General features: G+C 38.0%; 1 protein-coding gene across 3 annotated transcripts in view; it reads left to right on the top strand.

Moving 5' to 3' along the window:
- Nucleotides 1-22,185, top strand: part of LOC126917941 (small conductance calcium-activated potassium channel protein) — a 240,366-nt gene that overhangs the window by 50,628 nt on the left and 167,553 nt on the right. For all 3 annotated transcript variants that reach the window (XM_050725394.1, XM_050725395.1, XM_050725396.1), the window contains exon 2: nucleotides 18,111-18,610. In XM_050725394.1, coding sequence (XP_050581351.1) covers nucleotides 18,153-18,610 — 458 coding nt within the window. In that variant the 5' untranslated portion in view covers nucleotides 18,111-18,152. The remainder of the gene's footprint in view (nucleotides 1-18,110; nucleotides 18,611-22,185) is intronic.

Here is a 22,185-nt window from a genome sequence, read left to right on the forward strand (position 1 = left end):
AGGTCACATATTTTAATTTTATAATCATTTATATTATAATCAAATATTATAATCATTAATTATATATATATGTATGTATAATACATTTAAAAATAAAAAAATGAATATTTTTAATGAATAACCGCATTACACAAAATATCAATGTTTCGAGAACACACGTAACTTTTCATATCGATGAAGTACTCCCACGGCTATATTTTGCAATCCTGAACACTGCATACGTACGTCATCAAGCAGGGAAGGAGGTTGTAAGTTATATTCAGTACAACACGCATATACGAACAGGAAGCATTACACAAATTGAAAAAAGCACGGCACTCGAAAATCGTTGCCCCTTGGTACTTCCATTTGTAACAAGCCTTTCACATTTTTCCGCCCAATAATCTTAAAAGAGCCGTCGTACCGAACGCGAAAGATAAAATAAGTAAAACACATATCTGGCCACGAGACGTTTCCATCTCCGTTACAAAAGATGCTTCCGGAGTGCAACGCGTTACGGATGATCGATTCGAGGATCCTAGACTCGATTGGATATCTCGTCTCGATGAAAGCGGCCGAAGGACAAAGAGAAAATCCTGATCCTTTAGAGTTTCTCTTGTGTATAGTACCAGGCAAAGAAGTTTGAAAAACGATAATGAACGCTTCTTCGATGGAAACTTTGCTGGCTCGGGATTCATTGCTTGAAAAATAACAATATCGTTTGATGTCATATGACTGGATGGTTTTCGAGTCGATAGAGTAATACGATAGAAACTGTGATGTTTTACTTATACTAAAATTAAAACTATACCTGAGGAGCTTTCTAGGAAAAACCTGAAATTTTAGTTTTAACTTTTTAATGTTAGCTACGTTTGAATTGGTAATTATGACAAAGTGATCCTTAAATAAATTACGATTACAATTATAATATGTTAATTTTTTCGGGTTACAGTTTCTCCAGAAATAAATAAACGGAACTACAGTTCATAATAATAGGAGTTGAGAGGAAAACATGACAGACATATGTTAGTCCATAAAAATTGAATTGTAAGACGAATTTCCACATAAGACCATGTCTGACTATAACCTGGATCATATTGCCTGAATACGCTGCAAGGAAGTAGGTATAACCGTGAGGACCTTAACTTCCGAGCATTCTACACGATTCTACTTGGTCCGACCATAAATTTCATCTTCCATTTGCTCGTTCCTCGAAACTTGTATTGTCACGGTTCAGAAGCTACGTAGCATTTTCGCATCAGGGGAGGTTAAAACAAAAAAAAATGCATTTCCTATATTAGATTTTGCACGTGTATCGGGAGAATTCGTAACGGGTTTCGTGACCAAAATCCACTTATTTCAGCTTCTGATGCTGCAAATTCGAATCCTAGGAGAATTAACGTTATGATTAGAGTGGAAACTATTACGCTTTCGGTTATCGTCGAATATTACCGTTCTGCTACACGAACAGAATAGGTTTCCTTTTCGTTCTTTGTTCTTGTATTGTCCTCTAACAGAAAATAGGAAAATGTAAAGGGGAACGAAGAAAGAAAGAGACTATTCGCTTCGTTTTAAAAAGTTTTGTTAATAAAGGCTTTCGTAGAGCATTAGAAACGATAGAACGAAGCTCAAAGCAGACGGAAGCTACGTAATAGGAGAATGCCACGTTTAATTAAAGTCTCTTGGCTCAAAGAGACGATAGGAGGAGAATTGAAAGGAAAGAAAAAAGTATAATACCCGTAGCATAGGGGATAATTAAAATCGCGAACCACTGTGTGTGACCAGTATTTAAAAGAACTGGCGTCTTTTTTCCAAGAGAACTCGATTTCTTCGACGAAATCTACGCAAAATATTTCGGAACACGAGTGAACCGTGTACGCACTAATGACTGGCTACGTCAGGAGGATAAGCAAGAAATTTCCGGAATTCATGAATAATAACGACACCCTGGATGCAGCTTGGTCGAAATTCAACGTGAGACCAGCACGAGGACAGGGACATACGCTGTTCGTCAGTGTGTTACCGATTAATTGGAAGCACGTCGAGCTGGAGTCGAGCCGTCGAAAACGATCGAACACCAGAGCCAGGTCATTCGGTTCAACGTTGCATTATGCACGGTCGTTCCTCGCCAGACGATCCTCGATTACGCTTGACGGACGTTAATTCGATTAAGATCGTTCGCCGGATGTATTTTCGGCGACACCAGCGACGCTCGCCATCGACGTTCTGATTATTCAATGGAATCCCAAACGAGACTGTCCTTAATAGGAATGGACAGTGATGAAATAGTAGTCTACTCGGTTTTAAATAATTTACTCTTGGAAATGGGAAAATTGAACTGACAGGATGGCTCTAATATTAACGTTTTCGTTTCGTATTTTTAGAAACACAAGCCTTAAAGTCTTAAAAATTTACGAACATATCGAAATACATTGTCTTTGACGCTGGTAAATATGGATACAGCAAATAATCATAAAAATTTTATAGAATGCAAGTGCGAGCCTAAAGAGAAATTTATTGAGATCATGAAAGTGCGTTTCTGAAACCCCTAGGACAATTTTATTATTCCTAATTCGTCGCCTCATTTTAAGATGTAAGATATTTCTTCTAAGACGTAAGACTTTCGTGTCTTCTATTATAATAATCCAGAAATGCGAATAAACTCTCCTGTTTTAAAACACAATTTATCAGTCGCAAATGTCTCTAATTGTTTCGTTCCGCGATCTTAACTCTCCACAAAGAAGCAAGAACAAGTAATCAGGTGTGGCTGCGCTCCAGCAAGGGTGATTAACAGGCACAATTAGAAAAGGGAAATTTACAGGACCATTTCAGTGAATTATACGCGCTGCTGAGCTGCCGGCTGAAATCGTTCCTCCACCATTGCTATAAGCATCGATTAAACGAGGAAATTTGTAACAAAGTGGCTAGGACATCACGTTCGTTCACCACTTTTCAACTATTCGCAATTTCTTAGCCAACTTATCGATAACGAAGAATCGATGAACCTTTACGAGAGTCGCTGAATTATAGTGCAATCGGTTTTGGAGATTGAGGACACCGACAAGGCTATGTGGTCGGCTCTGCAAAGAAAGCACTAGTGAGAACAGCTTTTGTTCTCTTTCTTATATATCAGTTAATTAAGTTAATGAATATTGATTATAGACACAGGCCAAACCGAGCTCTGTTGACGAGTGCTAGTTTATCTTTATAGCTAGCTATCAATCGTTTCGTGCTTTCGAGATTCTACTTAATTTGAAATTCTCGTGACAAGTTTCTAAGCTCGTATTACGCCGGATTAGCAGAAAGCTCAAGTTCCTTTCCCTCAGTATGTCACTTAAATTTTGTTGCTTAACTAAGCGGCTAAAGGTTAATTAAAGTAGATAGTTGCGAGAAGTGACCATGTCGCAAGTTTGCTCTCGCGTGGTAGCATTTGCTCGTCCCGCTATGAGTTTGAATTGCTCGCTTCTGTTAACTGCCTACGTGCTCCTTTTCGTATACTATATCCACACGACAGAAGCATTCTGAAAATGTTGACGGCGCTGCTTGTTGCTGCGAGAATTTGTTTGTTGATCTGATTCATGGTAAACAAGGTTTAAGTTCCATTAGAATCTAATAATACGACTGTACAATTTAATTTACCATTAATTCATAAAAATAGAGCGAACGCATTCATCGTTCGTAGATGTAACCATCTTAGCGACAAGTATCCTAATTTGTCAGTGATTTGCGGTATAAGATCGTATTAATCAAGGCGCTCTTGATACAGATGCTCCTTAATCAGATCAAGTTCCAGCAGTCTATATATGCTCGCTAAGTTTGGACATTGGAGATTCCATGTGGTTATAGCGTCGCACAAAAATCGTAATTTGCATGTTACACTAATTATTTCGAGTAAAATTCTGTTCGTTTGTTATGGCCATTGTTACGGATAAATTAAATTTCCAGATAATTCCGATATCGGATACAGTTGAAACTTTTTACCTGCATTTAAACCATCGTCGAATATTCAATCGTCTATACAGACTCCAATCGTATTTGCTTCATTTTTTATACACGCGCAATGCTCGTAAATTGAAACCTCAACAAACGGCGGGACGTTTCTCTGCATAAAATGCTCGCTCACTCCGTTGAAAATTCGTGTCGAGGCGAGCTTAAACTCGCGGCAGTTTTCCACGTTTCCACACGCACGATCGTGCAACGCGGTTCCGGCGATCGATCGTACCCGTTGGAAAATAAAAAAGAGACAGAGCGAGGAGGAGGAGAATGGCCACGTGGAAGTAAGGTGCGAAAAAAGGAACACCTTTGGGAGAGGCGTGCATATAGCCAAGGTAGTCATGGCCTATGCAACTTCTACAATACTTCGAGAAAGCTGAAACTTTTGTTAAAACGTGACCTCGTCGTGAGTTCTCCGCCTGTTTCGACGTCCCTATATTTAATCTCGTACTTAACTTTTCGCCTATACCTATAATGCGTTTCAATCTTTTGCCATGCGCAAACGAACTTTTGCATATACTTTTTAAACTGTAATATAACACTGTATACTTGTAACTCGCATGACAATATAATCTGGTGTAATTAGAAGTTACTGTGGAACCTTCAAGTTAATAGGCAGTCAAAGTTTGTAATGACTTTATGCATGTACCTACCCAGTACCTAATTCAAGAAATGATGTTCAAATCTATGTATTTTGCGTAAACTTCAACAAAATCAGAATTATGAATCTTAAATTTTGTTCACAACCGCATCACGATATTTTCAACGCGGTTATTTCTTTTTTTTTTTTAGTTGTTTATTTTTAGTTATTTTTAGTTATTTATTATTAGTTTATTTTTCTTTTTAGTTGCCATAACACCTAGCAATGAGATCTTTTTGTAAAGATATAAATACCAAGAAACAAGGTGATATCTTATAGTCAATTATTACTGTTATCATTCATTTCATCTGTCATTTTCGCCTCAGCGTACTAATTATTGTTCTGAGTTACTATGGACGTGCCTCTATAGAGGAAAGTAAGCGTTGTATATTTCGTAGATATCTGTTCGATTTGCTTAATGAAAATTATTCAATCACTTAACAATAGAAACATTATTTCCTTAGAACATGTGGAACATTATCTCCATTAGAATTTACCATTACTCTGTCAAATTATCCACGTAGAAATCTACACAAAGAATACATATAAAAATAATACACACAAAACGTATATAAGAAATATGCAATTAAGATAACAAAGATTGTGCTGTAAAAAATAAATTGTATTTCACCCTGCTGTAAATAACAAACATCTCATTTCATCAACGAAAACTAAAAATAGTTCACATAGTCGGCTACTCCCATTGCCAATGCCCATTGCCATTTATCTCTGGACACAGGCTCTTGAACCTTGAAAAGCGGTGGTTTGCCATGCGGAAAGGTTATCGTTACCAAGCGGATATACAACGAACCAATGATTCTTGACTCATCATCGACGCTGCCCATCGAGCCGCTCTGTTTCGTCGCTCGACTCTCTTTCGAGTGGCCTCACATCTCTGTTCGAGATCCACTCGACGCGACGCGGCTGTATGCATACCCGTGCGTGTAAGACACGTTTCGAGGGATCATCGGTGAACGCAAGTGCAATATGTATTACGTAAACTAGAAATGGCAGCATATCGATCGCAGTCCGCACTATTAAATAGGCCTGTATAAGCATTTCGCGTGTTTCATCAGCGACATTCCGTGCCCCGTGAGGGAGATGCATTTATTCGTTCTAGGAATAGAGAGGTTTCACAGGGAGAAGGATACGTTGAACAATACTCTGGAGCACGGCAGTCAATAGTCGTATTGACTCTGCTGCGTTCTTTGTATCGTTTTAAATCCGATTCCGTTTCTTATCGGTAACAAATTTGTTAAAGGAAGATTTGAAAGAATTGTAGATGCGCATAATTCCTTGTCTTAGGTGCATGCAAATGGCTTTCTTGAAGTATCAACTATCATCTTGTTTAGTAAAACAAGAGTTAGATTAGAACATATACATGCGAAGATTACGGTAGTATTAAGAAGGATTAGGAAAAAGCAAATGTGTAATCGTGGAATTTTAAATTATATATATGCCAATTGTTGCTAGTTATATGATTTTGTTGAAGAATGATATTTGTATATGTAAATATAACAAATATGCTTTTCTATTTACTTTAAAGTACAACAGATATATTTTTCTATTGTTTATTATAGTGAAGAAAACAGGAATAAAACTTGTGGTAAAACATCACTTAGAAGAAGAGAAACTGTGAAACAGGATAGTATACACAGATGCTTATCATAACAAAACGAGAATCGCTGAACGCTACTAAATACGGGATAGAGGCAGCTTACGAAAACGCAAGCAAGAAGTGAAGATTTTAATTTCACCTCTGATATTGCCACGATTAGCAGAAATTTCAGGTTAAACCTGGCATGTGAAAATATTTGCTCGTCAACCTATCTTATTAGAGAGTTTGCTTTGGTAGAACGTACGATAGGAATGAGAACGGGGTGAAACGCGGTAGATAGATTGAAAAATATTGGAAGTGCGCTTCGATTTCAGCCGTTTCGTTGTTTGTGACAAATGCACGTGCGATCGCGTGTAGTGATTGGAATTTACGTTTGCCTGTAATTCGGTACCGCTATGTCTGTCCAAGTTTCTGGCCCAGAAACTCGAGAACATCCTATTTTATTATCTGTTCCAAAATTGAAAATCGTTGTTAGATCTACGATCGCCCATGAAGGTATTCCAATAGTTACGTAAAGAGAATTTTTATATGTATGTTGTATGTGTCATAAAAAAGATTTTGAAATCTCGTTGTGACGTTCGTAAGCGATTATAAATTCGACTCGTAAATCAAACTTGATCTCTGCTCGTCTATTACAAACTATGTATAAACTTCTGCTGCTAGCAGATTCAGTAGGTATTTTAGTGTTCAAAGTTTTGATATTTACGTATCTGGAACTTGTATCTCGAGAGTGCTTCGTCCCTTGTATAAATTCATCCGTGTGTAAGCTCTAGCAGGGGAACGATGTCAGTTAATTTGAACATGCTAATTGACAATTTGGTTTTTATTACAAATATGAGAAGGGGAAAGGATAATGTGGTATCCTAACTTTTTTACACACGTAACGTTTATCCTCGGAAGCTCATGAATTTTATCACTTCAATTTCGAATACCTAATTTTAAATAAATATGTCTTTCATTGTTTAATATCTACTAAGCATTGTTCGCAGCTCCATATTGTCTATTTAGAGTAGAAATAAATTTGTATATTTTATTGTTCGATACTTTATGTGACCATTTTCTGGTCCTGGTTCTTTCGCTAAAATACCCATGGGACTAGGTAAAAGGGCTGTAAATAGTTAGTTTTATCCTTCTTGTAACTTGACCTACTTCGAGGAGTAAACTGTTGTAACATCTTAGTAAACCTGTCCAAGCCAATACTACTTTCGACGAACCATTCCTAGAGATATTTGCAAGACTCTATCTTTAAAACTAAATAAATCCTTAAACGAAGTAACCTTCCATCCTTTACATCAAGTAAAATTTTCTCCCTTTTAAACGTTTAATAAATAGAAAATATACATAGCTGCTGTACTGGTCATGGACGATCTTTAACGTCTCTTTTTCACTCCGCAACTTAAAATTACAAATACACGCACGAAGCAAATCGAGTTTTCACACTGCAAGAGGTGAAAGAGAATTCGAAACGTTGCACTAAAATATTGATCTGGCGGTCGCTCGAGTTCACGAGGATTTATTCGTTAGATCCAAAGACGCTCGAATTTCTAAGCTGCATAACTATTTGGTTTCACCGCAAACTTTAATTAGAACCGTTCTAATTAATCCGCGGTGATCTCCTCGAAGAACAATCAATAAGCACCGACGGCCAAATATTTCGAACCATTCTGCCGGAAACGTCACTCGTCGCAGCTTAGAGCTCGTTAAACGCTCGGTCTGCCGCTTGTCACTCGCGTCACCGACTCATCGAACGTACAAACACGGACAACCGCGGCAAATTGCCACGTAACAACCCGACGAAACCTTAACCGGTACGCTTATGCATTTCCGGTTGCGGTGAACACGTGCTACTAGCATCTTCGACGAAATGTTTTCTCCATCTTCTTAGAATCTTCCCATTTGAAGCCTCGTTTGGAGTAAATTCGAATTTAAATACGTTTAGTTAAGAACTTGCTTAATACACGCGTACTTGATAAATTTTCAAATTTCATTAGAAGCTACGTGACATGAGCATGAAGTAGAAGTCATAATTGAAAATGTAATTGAAAATATATTTGAACACTCGATTCATTGTACTAATGATGAATAATAATTATTTATATTATACAACATATTGTAAATAATTAATTGTACTAATCAATATTTTACAGGACCGGCCTTACCACTAATTATACGTACGTTTAGGACAACTATTCATATCGCATACTAATTTCTCACGAAGTGTAGGTTTGCAACGAATATTTTGTAATTTCTATATACATTGTCATTTCAAATTTTACCAATATAATGACAACAGTCGTGTCCACTTACAGCGCTGACGAACGAACAAGTTTTTAGTTGTATCCACGTGTTGAGAAATGAGAAATAAGTTTGGGGATAATTGCCGCATCTCTAAAATGTGTGAATATCTAGATATGATCTCCTCGTCTCTACTCAACGTAGATCTTTCTTCAGTAGATTCTCAAGCTGGTAACGGCAGCCACGAGAATGTGGGCTACACGTACCAACATATTAATACTGGCAGGCTACGTTTAAACTTTCCATGCACCGATACACGTGAGCTGAAAATTTGCAATTTAATTCCGGGCTAATTTAAATTCAAAACGAACCGGGTAATCTCGAGCTCTCGCAAGAATTCCTCGACGAAAGTTTGGTCGAATATAAATCTGTCAGGTGAATCGTTTAACCAAGGGAATCGCTAGTTGTTCAGATTCGTTGGCGCAACGAATATTCAATGGTTCGTCAACCGTCTACTGCAAAACGTAACATTCTCTGTAGATGGGTTGATTCGATTTCGTTCGGAAGCAGAAGGTCACGCGGTATAATCGAGTTTCTTGAACGTATAGATTCCGCCGGTTACATAGTTTACGGCCTTGCGCATACTCCGATCGAATCTGAATAAACTATATGCTCACAATATCTTTCCGAAGTTACATTTATAGCCAAGCGTTTAATCCATTGAAGGGTATCGATTTGTCTGAAACCATGAGATTTGATCTAAATCCGTACTTTGTCATAAGTTCTGTACGTTGCTGCTACTTCGTTCTATCGTAGTGTAAAATACTGTGAGTTTCATAGGATACATAGTTTATAATATATATTATATACATACCAATGTTATATACGTGTAGTGCTTGAGATGATCATTCATATACTAATTTTTTATTGAGTATACGTGTGTAATAGATATCTTGTAATTTCTATATACATTTCTAGATTGGCTTGAAACTTTACCAATTAATTGTAATCATTGTGTCTCATTACGATACTAATAAAAAATTTCGAAACGTTTTATATAATACATACAGTATGGACATAAAATCTTTCTATGATGAACATTCAAATATTTTCATGAGCCAGTGTATGTTACCGTAACAAATATAAATCTTAACAGTTTCTACTTCTTGGACTGTTCGTACTATATAAAGAAGGAGTTAATCTTCGATATATTCTTTCTTCTTCTATCTATGTTTTTCTTCCAATCATTTTCTCACCAATCACAAGCGAGTAACGTTGCAGTGTTATCTAATGACACGGTCTAGGACTGTTTGATGCATTGCTTCAGATAGCAATGGCGAGCGAAACTTTCTGACGAAAACGACACCTATGGCATCACGGCAATTGCACGAAACACGCTATCGGCTGAAATTCCACCGCTTTTCCAGCCAATTCTTCATCTGAGGCTACTTTACGGTCGTGCCCACTGTTATCTACCCTTCTTCTATTGCAGTCACCTCCTGACGTGCTCGTTCTTCCCCTTTATTGGCAGCCGTGCGGCGCTGAGAGGATTTACTTTCGAAACTCCGGGATTTTCTCACCCTGCACGCTGATTTTCCCGTTTCTTGGCTTGTAACTGCCAAGTCTGACGTATCCCTGTGTTCCCCAGCGACCGGAAGTGATTCTAGCAAGTCAACGGAATTAAGTTCTCCGAGGGTGGAATCGACTGGGAAAATGGTCGTTAGAATATTTTAGAAAATCCAGTAAACTCGTTCGGTTTGTACTTGATCCCCAACCAATTCTACGGTTATTGAAATCGTTTAAAGGAATAAGTTGCATATTTATGCGGAACTGTTTGAATAGATCGAATAAAATGGCTGGGATTCGTCCAGAGAAACTGGAATCTTGTCGATTGCTTTGTATTTCTTTATACGGATACAAAGGGGATTCAGTGTTTCTTATTCATCAGGATTTTAGCTTTTATTGTTTGTTTTCAGAGCTTGTAAACGTTTACATTGTCACTATTTTTTCTATTATACTTATATATTTAGAGTATGTCTTCTCATGCAAATTCATATTTTTACAAGTGCAATTTCAAATTATCACGTAAATTTTTCTAGTTTGTTCTAATTTTACATTGCTTAAAAGGTACTTTTACTTTAATTTCGTTGAATTTACCGTATGAAAGGTAAGGAGAATAAACGCAAAAATATCGCTTTGCGTCGTTATCTAATAATTTTCCCGTTTAGCCCACGTGCTGTATCAGTCTTGTTGTAACGCGTGAACTCGTACAGGTAGTCTTCATCGTCAGCATACAAAGTTCCTGCGAAGTTTACTCAAGCCTGATAAGCTCGTCTTAATGTGCCCCAAGAATACCAGCCTCTCCTCGATTCTCATCCCTAACTTAATATGTATCGCTGGTCGAGATACGGTACATATGTCGAGTTATCGAAGCTTTATTCACCAGAGACGCAATACGTCTTTCCAATGATACCCAATTAGGAGCCTTAACGAGCTGCAACTCACTGAAACGTGCTCATTAGTGCTTGCATGATACGCCTGTGTACATCGATGTCAAATTTTTGCGAATTGGGGTCAAGGAATTTTCGAATTTTTGACGTTTCAAAACCCACTTTACTATTTGTTGACTGTTGTCAGATCGAATGTTTATTCATACGTTTTTCCCGATAAAAAAAGGAGAAAATAAAAAATTTCATTCAGGATGCAACCTATAACCATTCACTGCACACGACGCAGATTCCAGTTCACGTGCACTTTTAGATTACATGTATGATACCAACTTGACTTGAGACACATAAAACTAAAAGCAGAACTAAAAGTCAAAATTGTGGAAAGGTGTCATAATAATTCATATGCGAGTATGTAATGTAGAGCTTTGTAATCTGGAGTCAAATGTTGTATGAAAATTACGCATTTGTTAGCAAACAGCACCGTAGTAAATAGAAATCAGATCCGCAGTGTATGTATTCAGAGGGAATTTTTGTATGATAATTCTAAGAGCAACTTTTATAGATTGCTCTTGAGAAGACTACTGATAATATGCATCTAAATTCATTTCAATTCCATTCATTAGTTATTAAACAGTGTACAATTTTTTAAGCTCTTCGTGGTTATAAATATATAATTTAAGATACCAATAAAACCTTCAAAGTAGATTCTGCAGAACATCAAAAATGTCAAAATACTTTGCTAATAGTTGGCTACGTAAGATTCTCTAAACTTAACTAGAAATAAACATGGGACCGTGCAAACATCAAAAAAGGCTCGTCAAAGCGGATTGCAATGAGTAGGAAGTGATGATGGACGACGTCGATAAATCAGTTGCGATGAAGAAAGCCGCAGATCAACGTCTCTCGAAGATCCTCGAAACGAAGGTCGTCTTTTAGACTTTCGTCGCGACTCTAATTAATGAACAGAGGCGAGGCAGGCGAACGACGGCTTCAAACACGACATCCAAGTGCGCCGTTGTGCCTGTCCTTCGCGTTTACATGTCCTAATTCCATAATGCCGCGCAGAAGGACCATCCAAGAATACTTAGGCTTCAAGGCGAATTAAAGCGACCTGTTTCAGCGATTAATTTGTCACTCATCCGGCTCATAGGTCGTGAAACGCTCAACAAACGAAGCTACGAAGATTTGGTGGGACGATGCTGAATTCTTGTTACAAAAACAAAGGAAAATTTCAGCAATATCCAAGGAACGTAACGGCAGAGTCGAAGAAATGGGGGAAGAACGTCTGAAATGAGGCGGCTGCGTGCCGAGCGCATTCATTTCCTTCTAGCAAATCGCGTGGAGGCTTCTTCTTGAGTTACGAGGTGGTTTAAATTTATTACGTTCTGACGATCGCTCGTGAAGTCGAGCGCATAAAGAATGATGAAGCAAGAATTAATTGGAGGGTGAGATATTTCAAGTTTGTGGTTTGATTGATTAATGAAATTATTGTCGAAAAGGTTACGTTTCGAAATAAGTAATTAGAGATAGCTTAAGAATATTTGGCTCAAAAGAGTAGCTTGGCTACTAGTAATAATTAACACGAAAATTTCTGTTCGCAGCACGTTAATTATCTCGAATAGTATTTAAGCACGATATACCATTTCTCCACTTATCGGAATTTTTTCTTGACTGTGTATAAAGCAATACCGAACGCCAGCTATTCACAATCTTAATCAAAGAACTCGAAACCTTTGACCTTCGAACAGTACAAACTCGTTCTATTGAAAATGTGGAGGGATCAAATTAACCACTGGATGAATAACCAGCCGAATAGTTCGTCAAAGGCAACGTGGATGCGGTGGTGTTCCGCGAGCCATTTATCGAAATCCTGTTCGCAATTCGACAGAAAGGCTCGCGGCTAAACCCCGAACACTTGCGTAAATATACAGAAACCTATTTTCGTGAGGATGTCGTCTACTGGAAGGGAAACTAGAGAGAGAGAGAGAGAGAGAAAGAGAGGCAAACAAGCGACACGTTTTCGACGCGATGTCTCGTGCACATGGAATGCACGTTCCATTCCGTTTCTAATGCGTACGGCTTCGTCATGACAATATTATAAACAGTGGGACGTTCTCACGCGGAACTGTTTCCACACGGCTATACACTTCGAAGCCGTGCTCGACGATAAAAGGCGAAGAAATTGTCGTCGGTGAATGCGGGGCTTCTTGCATTCTTTTTTGCCAAGACGTCGCGTCGTATAGTGCAACGATAACAGAAGCACGGAAAAAACATAATGGTTTCGTAGGTGGAATTTCTTTTCCCTCTTCTCTCTTTTCTCTTTTATCTTGTTTTCTTCTTTCCCTCTCTTTTCTATAACGCGATTATTTTACAGTAATGTGCTTCCTGTGAAGATAGTATGGGGATGCCGATGAAAATCTAGAATCTTAGTTAATAATTCAGGAATTTATATCTCAATTGCGAAAAAATATGGAAAGTTAATATTTCGCGAAAAAATCATGCAAATCCCTGAATGTACTGGTGGGAATTTATAAAATTTCTGTAAAGGATTATGAATTTTTCGTTTCGACCATTCTTGTGGATTTCGTCCTGAATTCTTATATCTTTTTTAATACAGGATTTTTATTTACATGAATTTGATTATTTAATAAAAAACTGTTATTTTGTATATTTTCGACGGTCCTAGCGTTAAAGTATTAAACGACAGGTATGAAGATTCCATGTGACTCTTCTTTTCGACAACGAATATTTCATACAAAAGCAATTTTCGAGATGCACACGCGGCGCGTAATAATAGGCTTGTTGTTATGTAGGAAACACGAGCCGTCGTTGCGTGTTATGCAAATTTTTGATGAAAACGGGAATTTAAGGTGACGAAGTTTCTCCACGGAAGTTGAAAAGGCTTGGTGAAAAATTCAACGAATAGTTTCCATTAAAGCTCCAATTATATCTTTGTTAAATATGCAAAATCATTCACGTTGAATTTAGATAAAATTCAAACGTCTTTCAACAGAAACGATCGACCAATTTTATCCTGGCTTATCATAGTGGCTTTTTTTTAAAGGAAGTTTCAATTAGCTACAAAGCGAAATAAATACATTGCTTCACTATCGCGAAAGCTCGTTTCAAAGTTGTGGAAAAATCAGCTTTCTATTCGTACAGCTTTTATGCTTTCGTTGAAACAATGTTCCTTGCTTTCAGGCTCGATCTCGTACTCCTTCGTGTGTAAAGCACAGGTTTAGCGAGGAAGAAGTTCGAGTAGCTATCCTGTCGTTCGACGTGTCTATATCCTCCAGCTTTAAAGGGATCCATGCAGTTTTATAAAAGAACGCGCTTACATCTCCGTATATATCTGCGTGTACGTGCTCATACGGGTTAGATGGGAGTTCATATTTGGTTGGAAGTTAGTCGAGTGCAAACTATGTGACTGAAAAGTTGAAAACTGTCCTGTAGTCACGTCATACAAAAAAGAAAAGAGGTTGAGTTCTATTTTGCGTAGGTATTACGTTCTCGTTACTATACGTCTTATGTTTTCCAATTATTTCAATGTTCCTTCGTGTTCTTCGTGCTTCTTTAAACTTGCAAACGTTGCTGCTTCCGCGGTTTTATCGTCGTTCGTTGCTTTTATTAGATTTTAATTTATTATCCAAGAGGAAGGGGATCGTTACTTTAAAAATATCAACGTCGAGAACGGATCTCGCATCGTTTCGAAAACGTTTACTCGTCCGTCTTCGTCGCGTCTGCTTTCTCATCAAGAACGAAAATAACTTCCTTCGCCGGTGAAATGGAAATGCGTCGACTTGCCACGCGTCTGTCGGTGCACCGTGCAGCTGCATGTTTTCAGCGGTTCTTTCATTTTTCTTTTTTTTGTCGGGACGATCTTCCGTATAAATTTTTCGAAAAATATACCTGCACGGAATATCTTCCTTTTTTCCTTGTAACAGCGTAACTGCAGAACATCAAAACGTGTGAAAAGTTCGAAGGTGAAACGATTCTTGACATTTGCAAACATGATGAAACGATTCCTGACATTTCAGTGGTTGCAGACCCTTTTAATTATTAGCCTGGATGTGATATACGCGAGTATGGTCGATCTAGATCGGCACTAAATAAAACGCCCCTCCGGTCAAATATGTGAACGTATTCAGGTTCACCGAGGATTTCGCCGACCAAAGCGATGCTATCGTGCAGGTTTGAAATGGTGATGCATTTTCAGAACGCTCGATAAAACATAGAAAACGAACGAGCCGAATGTAAAACTTCGATTACTAGGATAATGCCAGGAAGTTTTAATATTCAAATTTGGGATAGATTTAGCAAACATAGGACAGTCAATCACGATTTACTGCAAAGACCAAAGAACAGGAAATGTTTATTTATTTGTATGATTGATAAAAAGAATGCTAATGCTACGAATATATAATTATTTCTGAAGGTGAAATACTATACACGAGTGAAATAGTACGGTGGAAGCAGTTAATGTAAATTAATTATGTCGCAAAAACAAAGGCGAACAAAGGATACATAGTAAATTCGTGACGTACGTCCGGTTCTATTGTACGATGGAATTATACATAGTGTTATTAGAGAAATTTTAGATGTTACTGCCTAATTGTCGGAGATAATAGATTTTCTTATGTAACAGCATCTTTGTTAATACAGTCAAAGTGAAATTCTACACGTGAACTTTGTTACAAGCTAACTGGTTGTCTTATTCAATATAAAATCGTAGAAGCTATTTATACAGTCTGTTACTTATAATTTGTAACTTTTCGATTCACTAATATTAAATATCAACCGGTAAATTACGATGTAAGAAGATTTTGATATTAGAACCTGTCCTGTAAGTATCCATCGCAGACTCTACAAGCGTCAGTAAAATATTATACGTCGTCGATCTAAAAGAATTCGTTAGAAAGGAGAAAAATGTAATTTTCATTAGTATTCACGGCAAAGAGGGAATAAAAAGAGGTCAAAGATCGTTCAAGTCCCATTTTCCTCGATTCTATCACGTTCGAATTTGCGTGCGGTCAGCAATCGGCATCCGTACAAATTGCACCAGCTTCGCATCTCTCGTCAGCCATTGCGAAATGGCTCGGAGTTTTTCAGGCTGGCAAACGAAAAAGACCGGCTAGCTGCTCTGTTCATCCATTATTCCTCATTTACGTCCGCGAATTGAAGGTAAGGGCGAATTTCATTTCCATGATTCACCCGGTGCACGATATACGTTGACGATCATATTTACTTTATCCTCATCGAGCCCGCCTCTTTCCTGCCTCTGGTATTTTGTATTTCGACTATGAAGCCAAGAATGATAGAAAAGCAAATATATTTGGAAATTACTCTACTATATTCTAAGACTGAAATGTCTTACGAATATATAGCGTTTTCATTGTTTCTGACCATATTGTAGGAACGTAATCAAGAAGTAAAAATAAGAAGAATATTATAAATTATATAAAGTTTTGTTGGTAACATTTTAGTATAAATTTATATAAACAATCAAAAGTTTAGAGATGTGTATGTATGTGTTGTTAATAGTAATATATTCTTCTTGCACGACAAAAGCAAATATATTAATAAAACAAGTGAACTTGAATAAGTAAATTTTTCAGATCACAAGTCAGTTAATTATTGCGTTGCATATGAAAACATGTGTAAGAAAAACAGTGCGGCTGTGATTGGAAATTTTTAGCTGGTAATACGTAGGCAAATATTGAACGCAGCTTGAAATAGGAGCGTAGCAACAGATTCTGTATTATAGGATACTAGAGATTGATCGTGTTTACTTTACCTATAATGCAACTAATCGCGATCGTGCAAAATAAGATCGCTTCGAATGCTTACATTCTCACTTCTGAATATGAAATGCTGATACAAGCTTGATATCTATGTACGTAATATGAAATTTATTATACCTACAAATTTATTGAGGATTTTACCGAATATTAGCAATTGCGTCATTAATCCTTTGCATTACTTCTCCACGCGGAGATAGTATCGATTGTATCGTGTTATCATGAAAATGAAAATAAAATATACACAGTTAATATTTAGTACTTTTATTTCAAGGAACGTTTAATATTTGTTCGTAATTTGGTCGAAATAAAAGCAAACGTCATATGACATTTTTTGTAGACTGCATTTTGGAATTTCCGAGAAGATCGAAAGTACTTCGGATATTTATCAGTAATAAAGCTTTCCCTATAACATTTTTTGCGGACTATATCTTGCAACCTAATAAAATACGAAAATTGAAAACGCTGGATATAAATAATAGAATTTTCGAAACGTGACTTGTTCGGCATCGTAATTCTGTTGGTCTGGTTTCTTTGGAGTTTGGAATTTAAATTGCCATATTTAAGGAGAAATCTCGTGGAAAATCGCGCTGAGCCTCGGTCAGGCTTGTGTATTTTAGTGGATACGTGAGGAAACTGCACGACGAAGGCATGACAGGCGGTAAATCTGCAAACGAGTAAACGAGGGAACGAAAACGATAAGTTTCGTGACGAGGCGGCAATCTGGTGGAGTCAAGGACCGTACGTTTGAAGCCAACGACACGTTCAATCGGTTGTCGATATTCGAAAGTTTAGAGCGTGTCTCTACACACGGGCATGTTAGAAGTCAATATTCACGCGTGCATCGGAAACTCAGTAACATTGATTCTTGGATTTCGTGGAATTACCGGGATTCGAGGAACATCGGGTTACGTTAGATCTGCAGACGGAAGTTGAACGAAGAAAAGTTCGCTTTTAACGGACAGCAAATCGATTGAAAGAAAGACGAACGAGCAATTGAATCAGCTCCATTATGTATCTGGCGTATGCAATATATGAATTCATCACGTAATTTCATTATTTTATCATCGATGAATCTTTCAAATCCTCAAAAACACATTGTCGTAAAAATTACTATGAAAAATTGTTATACGAGTCGATCGTTAACATTAGAAATACGAAACCAATAAAAATGACTGCTATCAAACCTTTTGTATTCGCAATTACTATGCACACATATCCATTCGTCTTCGTTATATCGCTTTAAAAATCAAGCAGTATATAGTCTAATTAAGTACGCGTAACATATTTATGTACATGTTATAGGTCGCTAGTTGTAGTATTAAAATTATATTTCACGCTTTTCCGAAATATTAGTTATTTTATTGTGAAAGTAACATTCCATGTTTATGTTGCAGGAAATGGCCACGTGACGCGACAGAAAAGAACCTGGCCGCAAGATGAACACGAACGGCAATGTCGGCTCTCAGGAGGGTGGGAACGGTACCGATTACGGCTCGAGCGAGGAGACGGCTGCCCTGCTTAGCAGGGCGCCACCCCCGCCGGTCGTTGTTGCCGCGGCGTCTCAGGGCAAGCCGGTGCTCACGCGACAGGATCGAGCAACCTTTCTGGTTGCCTCGCCACAGTTGTCCGTCTCGGGGCTCGGCGGCTCCGAGGAGAGCGGCACCACCGAGGATCCGGCTACGAGATCGGTACCGGACATCGAGCTGCACTGCAGGCTAGACGGCGAGACTCAGTCACAACTACAGCCGCCACAGCCTCAACCGCAAGTGCAGCAAACGATCATGCCTACCGGTTACAGGACCAGGCAATCTTCCCACCAACACAGGTGTCGCTGCGATCGTAGGGACTCGTTGGCTCCTTCGTCGGCGCTGCATCTGGCCAGAAGTGTGTCTAGGTAAGTCGTATTCTTTAGCATTTACACTGGATCACCATTTAACTGAACCTGTCAAGAGATACAGTGGCTACAGAAAGTATTTGCAAAGGTTAGTTTCTAATGAAATGTTTTTTTATCAAGTCCTACGTTTCACTTTGATCCAATTAATTAGTACGTTAATGTTTTAGGATACAATGGTGGATACAATAGCATTTTGTAGCCACAGTAAGCAGATTATACTCGTTTGTGAAAATATTCGAGCAGTTATCGTACAAAGTAACTGTTGATTATAACATAATTCTGTATGATTACGCAGAGATAATAACCGCTATGCTGTTTCTGTTGGTTATATCGGTTGATATATAATATATATAATTTATAGTATATATAAATTTTTAATAGGTAATATTTTAACCAATATAACATTTTCTATGTTTGGATAATCGAAGCACGCAAGCCAAATTGTTCGCTCCCCTATGTATTAACCATGATTAATTTCACACATTTTAGAACGATTCGCTTCTAATTAGTCACACGTTCCAACCCTCATCAGTTACCTCGCGTGCATCACCGAATCGACGATTACCACGTGAATCCTCAATTTAACGTAATTACGAAACAGAGGAACATTCGGGATATCGTCGCAAGAAAGTTTCAGTTTATATAACTAAGGAAGTTTAGAAGTTCCGCTTACAACTCGACGCACGTTGAAGAAGGGTTGCAATGGAACTAAAGATAATCCCTGGAACGTTATGGTCTGTAACGTTTTAGAACTTAACGCTTCTGATCATCTAGGTTACGAAATGAAACCTATTCTGTACCGTTTATCAGATCTCTCCATGACATTTCAGTTTCTAAGTTTACGTCGTACACCACTGAATTCATACGATTTATAACAAAGATCGGTATCAATGAGAGACGGTGCCATTTTGTTAGAAAATTTAGTTGGATGGCAGATCGTCCTCTTTTGTGTTCAACAGGGCAGTTGAACGCCATACTTCCAAAAAGGGTTTCGCTCACATAGGTTTCCGGTGCAAAGTGTTAAGCTCCGACCTCGTTTCGAAATCCGCCGTGATCTAGCAGCCCCTATTCCCGGTATGGTTTGCCATTTCCTATTTCCAAATTTGTGCCAACCCCTATTTCCTTATATGTACTTCGTAAGGCAACACCACGCTAGCACCCCGCAATACAGGAAGGAACTATATTTCAGGATATTGTGCGTGTAACCGGAGATATTACACGAGCTATATCGGGTGTTCTGGGAAATTTACGCTCGTAACTAACGGAGTCAGATTGTTTTTGTATAAACTGTAACTGTGATATGCCGTGTAGAGAAATTCTCGTATAACTTAGAGCTCGAATAGCGATTTTATAGACGGCAAAGGAAAATTCGACGAACGAACTATGTCATGCGCTGTGTTGAAGAAATGAAGCGACATATACAAAGATAGGATATGTTTCAACAAAGAAATCATTATATTCGTAAGATCGACAAATCGTGTGACGAATTAATTCTTCTTGGATGAATAAGTTAATTAACACATTTCGTATATTTTTCCAACGAACTTGGACACTGATTCTTTGATATGATCTAGATCTGAAACAATCGAAGAGATCCGATTTCTCCTCAACCTAATTGTCCCACTTATAATTAGAAGATTTCTCATCAAATTAACTATGTGCTTTATTTATCCGATATATCAACTATGATAACATTAGCATCTCAACTGTGACTAACGTTTCCCACACAATAGAAAGGATGCATAAAGCGTAGCTAAGATCGTAAAGTAACAGTCTGACCTAAGTGGTCAGTCTATTCGAAGAGCAGAGCGAGCTAACACCGTTTAATCACCAGATGATTTACGATCGGTGATAATCCTGTTCGTTGGCTGAGTCGTTCCAAGCCGATGTATCAGAACGGAGTCGTCGATGTACACGAAATACCCCGTTCTCTATTTCGAAGCAGATTCCTGTGATATACTCGTATTCTACGTAGGCCATCCTACGTATTCGATCGGCTCAAACTCTATTTACAACGTCGTATCTTTCGAATCCCTCTCATTCGTTCGCTCGTATTATTTTCCGCTTCTCTGTCAGAAAATTGCAATGTTTCCTTTTATCTTCGAACGATAAGAAAACATTCGAACACGCAGAGTTCGGGGAAACGATCCACCATACAGCATCGATACGATGCCATTTCGTTGATTTCTTGCACGAAATATTTCTTTGAGGATTTCTTGAGCGTAAAATTTGTCGGCAGCTCTTACATCTTTGTGATATAACGTGAGATAAAGTACGTGACATATTTGGAAAGGAAGAAATTGTAAAAAGATTTTGGGAGGAATCTCTAGGAAGAAGCATATCCTATTATAGAAATTTTAATAATTTCCGTATTTGATTTGCAGTACATCCGGATCAATGTAAGCTTCCGCCTGAAGATAGTAACGCTGTTATTATATTTGTTTCGAAATTAAGAGACGCCGAAAAGCATTAAGTTGGAAAATAATTGGGCAAACGGTATTCCTCTGCACGAACTGTCTTTATCATTTTAATGTCTAAAATCACATGTTATAATTACCGCTAATTTGTTAACACTCTGTATAGGATGCCACGATATTAAAAATTTGATTAAAAAATGTACATAATTCAAAGTTTATAATTCATTCATAATTGCAAAATATTACGGTTCGAATGTAAATTAAAGATGTCTTAATAACTTTTGTGTAAGATATAAAGAAAATTCAGATTCTTGAAATGTCATCACAGATACTTTGGCGTTTACCAAAACAACAATTTCCTGGCAGGCGTCTAAGAACATGGTCAATTCGAAGAATTTATCTGTTCCATCCCTGAGGAAAGTGCGAAAATTGGCCATCGTATGCTAGGCCAGCAATCAGGCTGAAATCGTGGGCACGATGAAAGCAGCCTAACCTTGGTAAAATGTTTCGTCTGTATTTTCTCATTCTTCACTATTAGCACTCACGCGGAAAACGGTCCACCATTTCTTTCCGTCTGCGACTAGAACATGTTGCGGACCAAATGACCCCGCGCGAACTTCCACTTCCGAAACCTTTCTTACGAGGTCAAAGATCGAATCCTAAAAGGTCAGAAGCCTGGATTCTTAGGAACAACGAACTTCTCCTATTTTAAGAGTCCAGAGAATAGGATTACATTTTTGGACTACCGAGAATCGTCACCGTCTCTTCAACGATGCTGTCATTCTTTGTACATCTATTAAAATTTCATGCTATTTGCGTTGTTGAAAGGATATAGAAAAGAGATTGATCCCTGTTTTCGAAGGGGAATTCTAAATACGATATCGCTATTCTGTCCTGATAGTCTGTATCCTGATGGGAACTGTTCCGGATGGGAGCTAGGAGCGGAATCAATTTTGACTGGGAAATGGATTCGTTTTCGAGACGAGAAATTGTAGAGTAACTTCCTTCGGCGAGGAAGTTGCGAACGCTGTCTCTTTTTGACGCACGTTTCAAATTCAAAGTACAGGAGATTATTCAGAAACCAGAAGGTTAAACTCGTTCGAATCATAATTCTTTTCGTTTTGATGGTTTTCATACAAAGATAAAGCGAAACAAAAT

This window comes from Bombus affinis, chromosome 6 (assembly GCF_024516045.1).
Source record: "Bombus affinis isolate iyBomAffi1 chromosome 6, iyBomAffi1.2, whole genome shotgun sequence".
NCBI lineage: Eukaryota > Metazoa > Arthropoda > Insecta > Hymenoptera > Apidae > Bombus > Bombus affinis.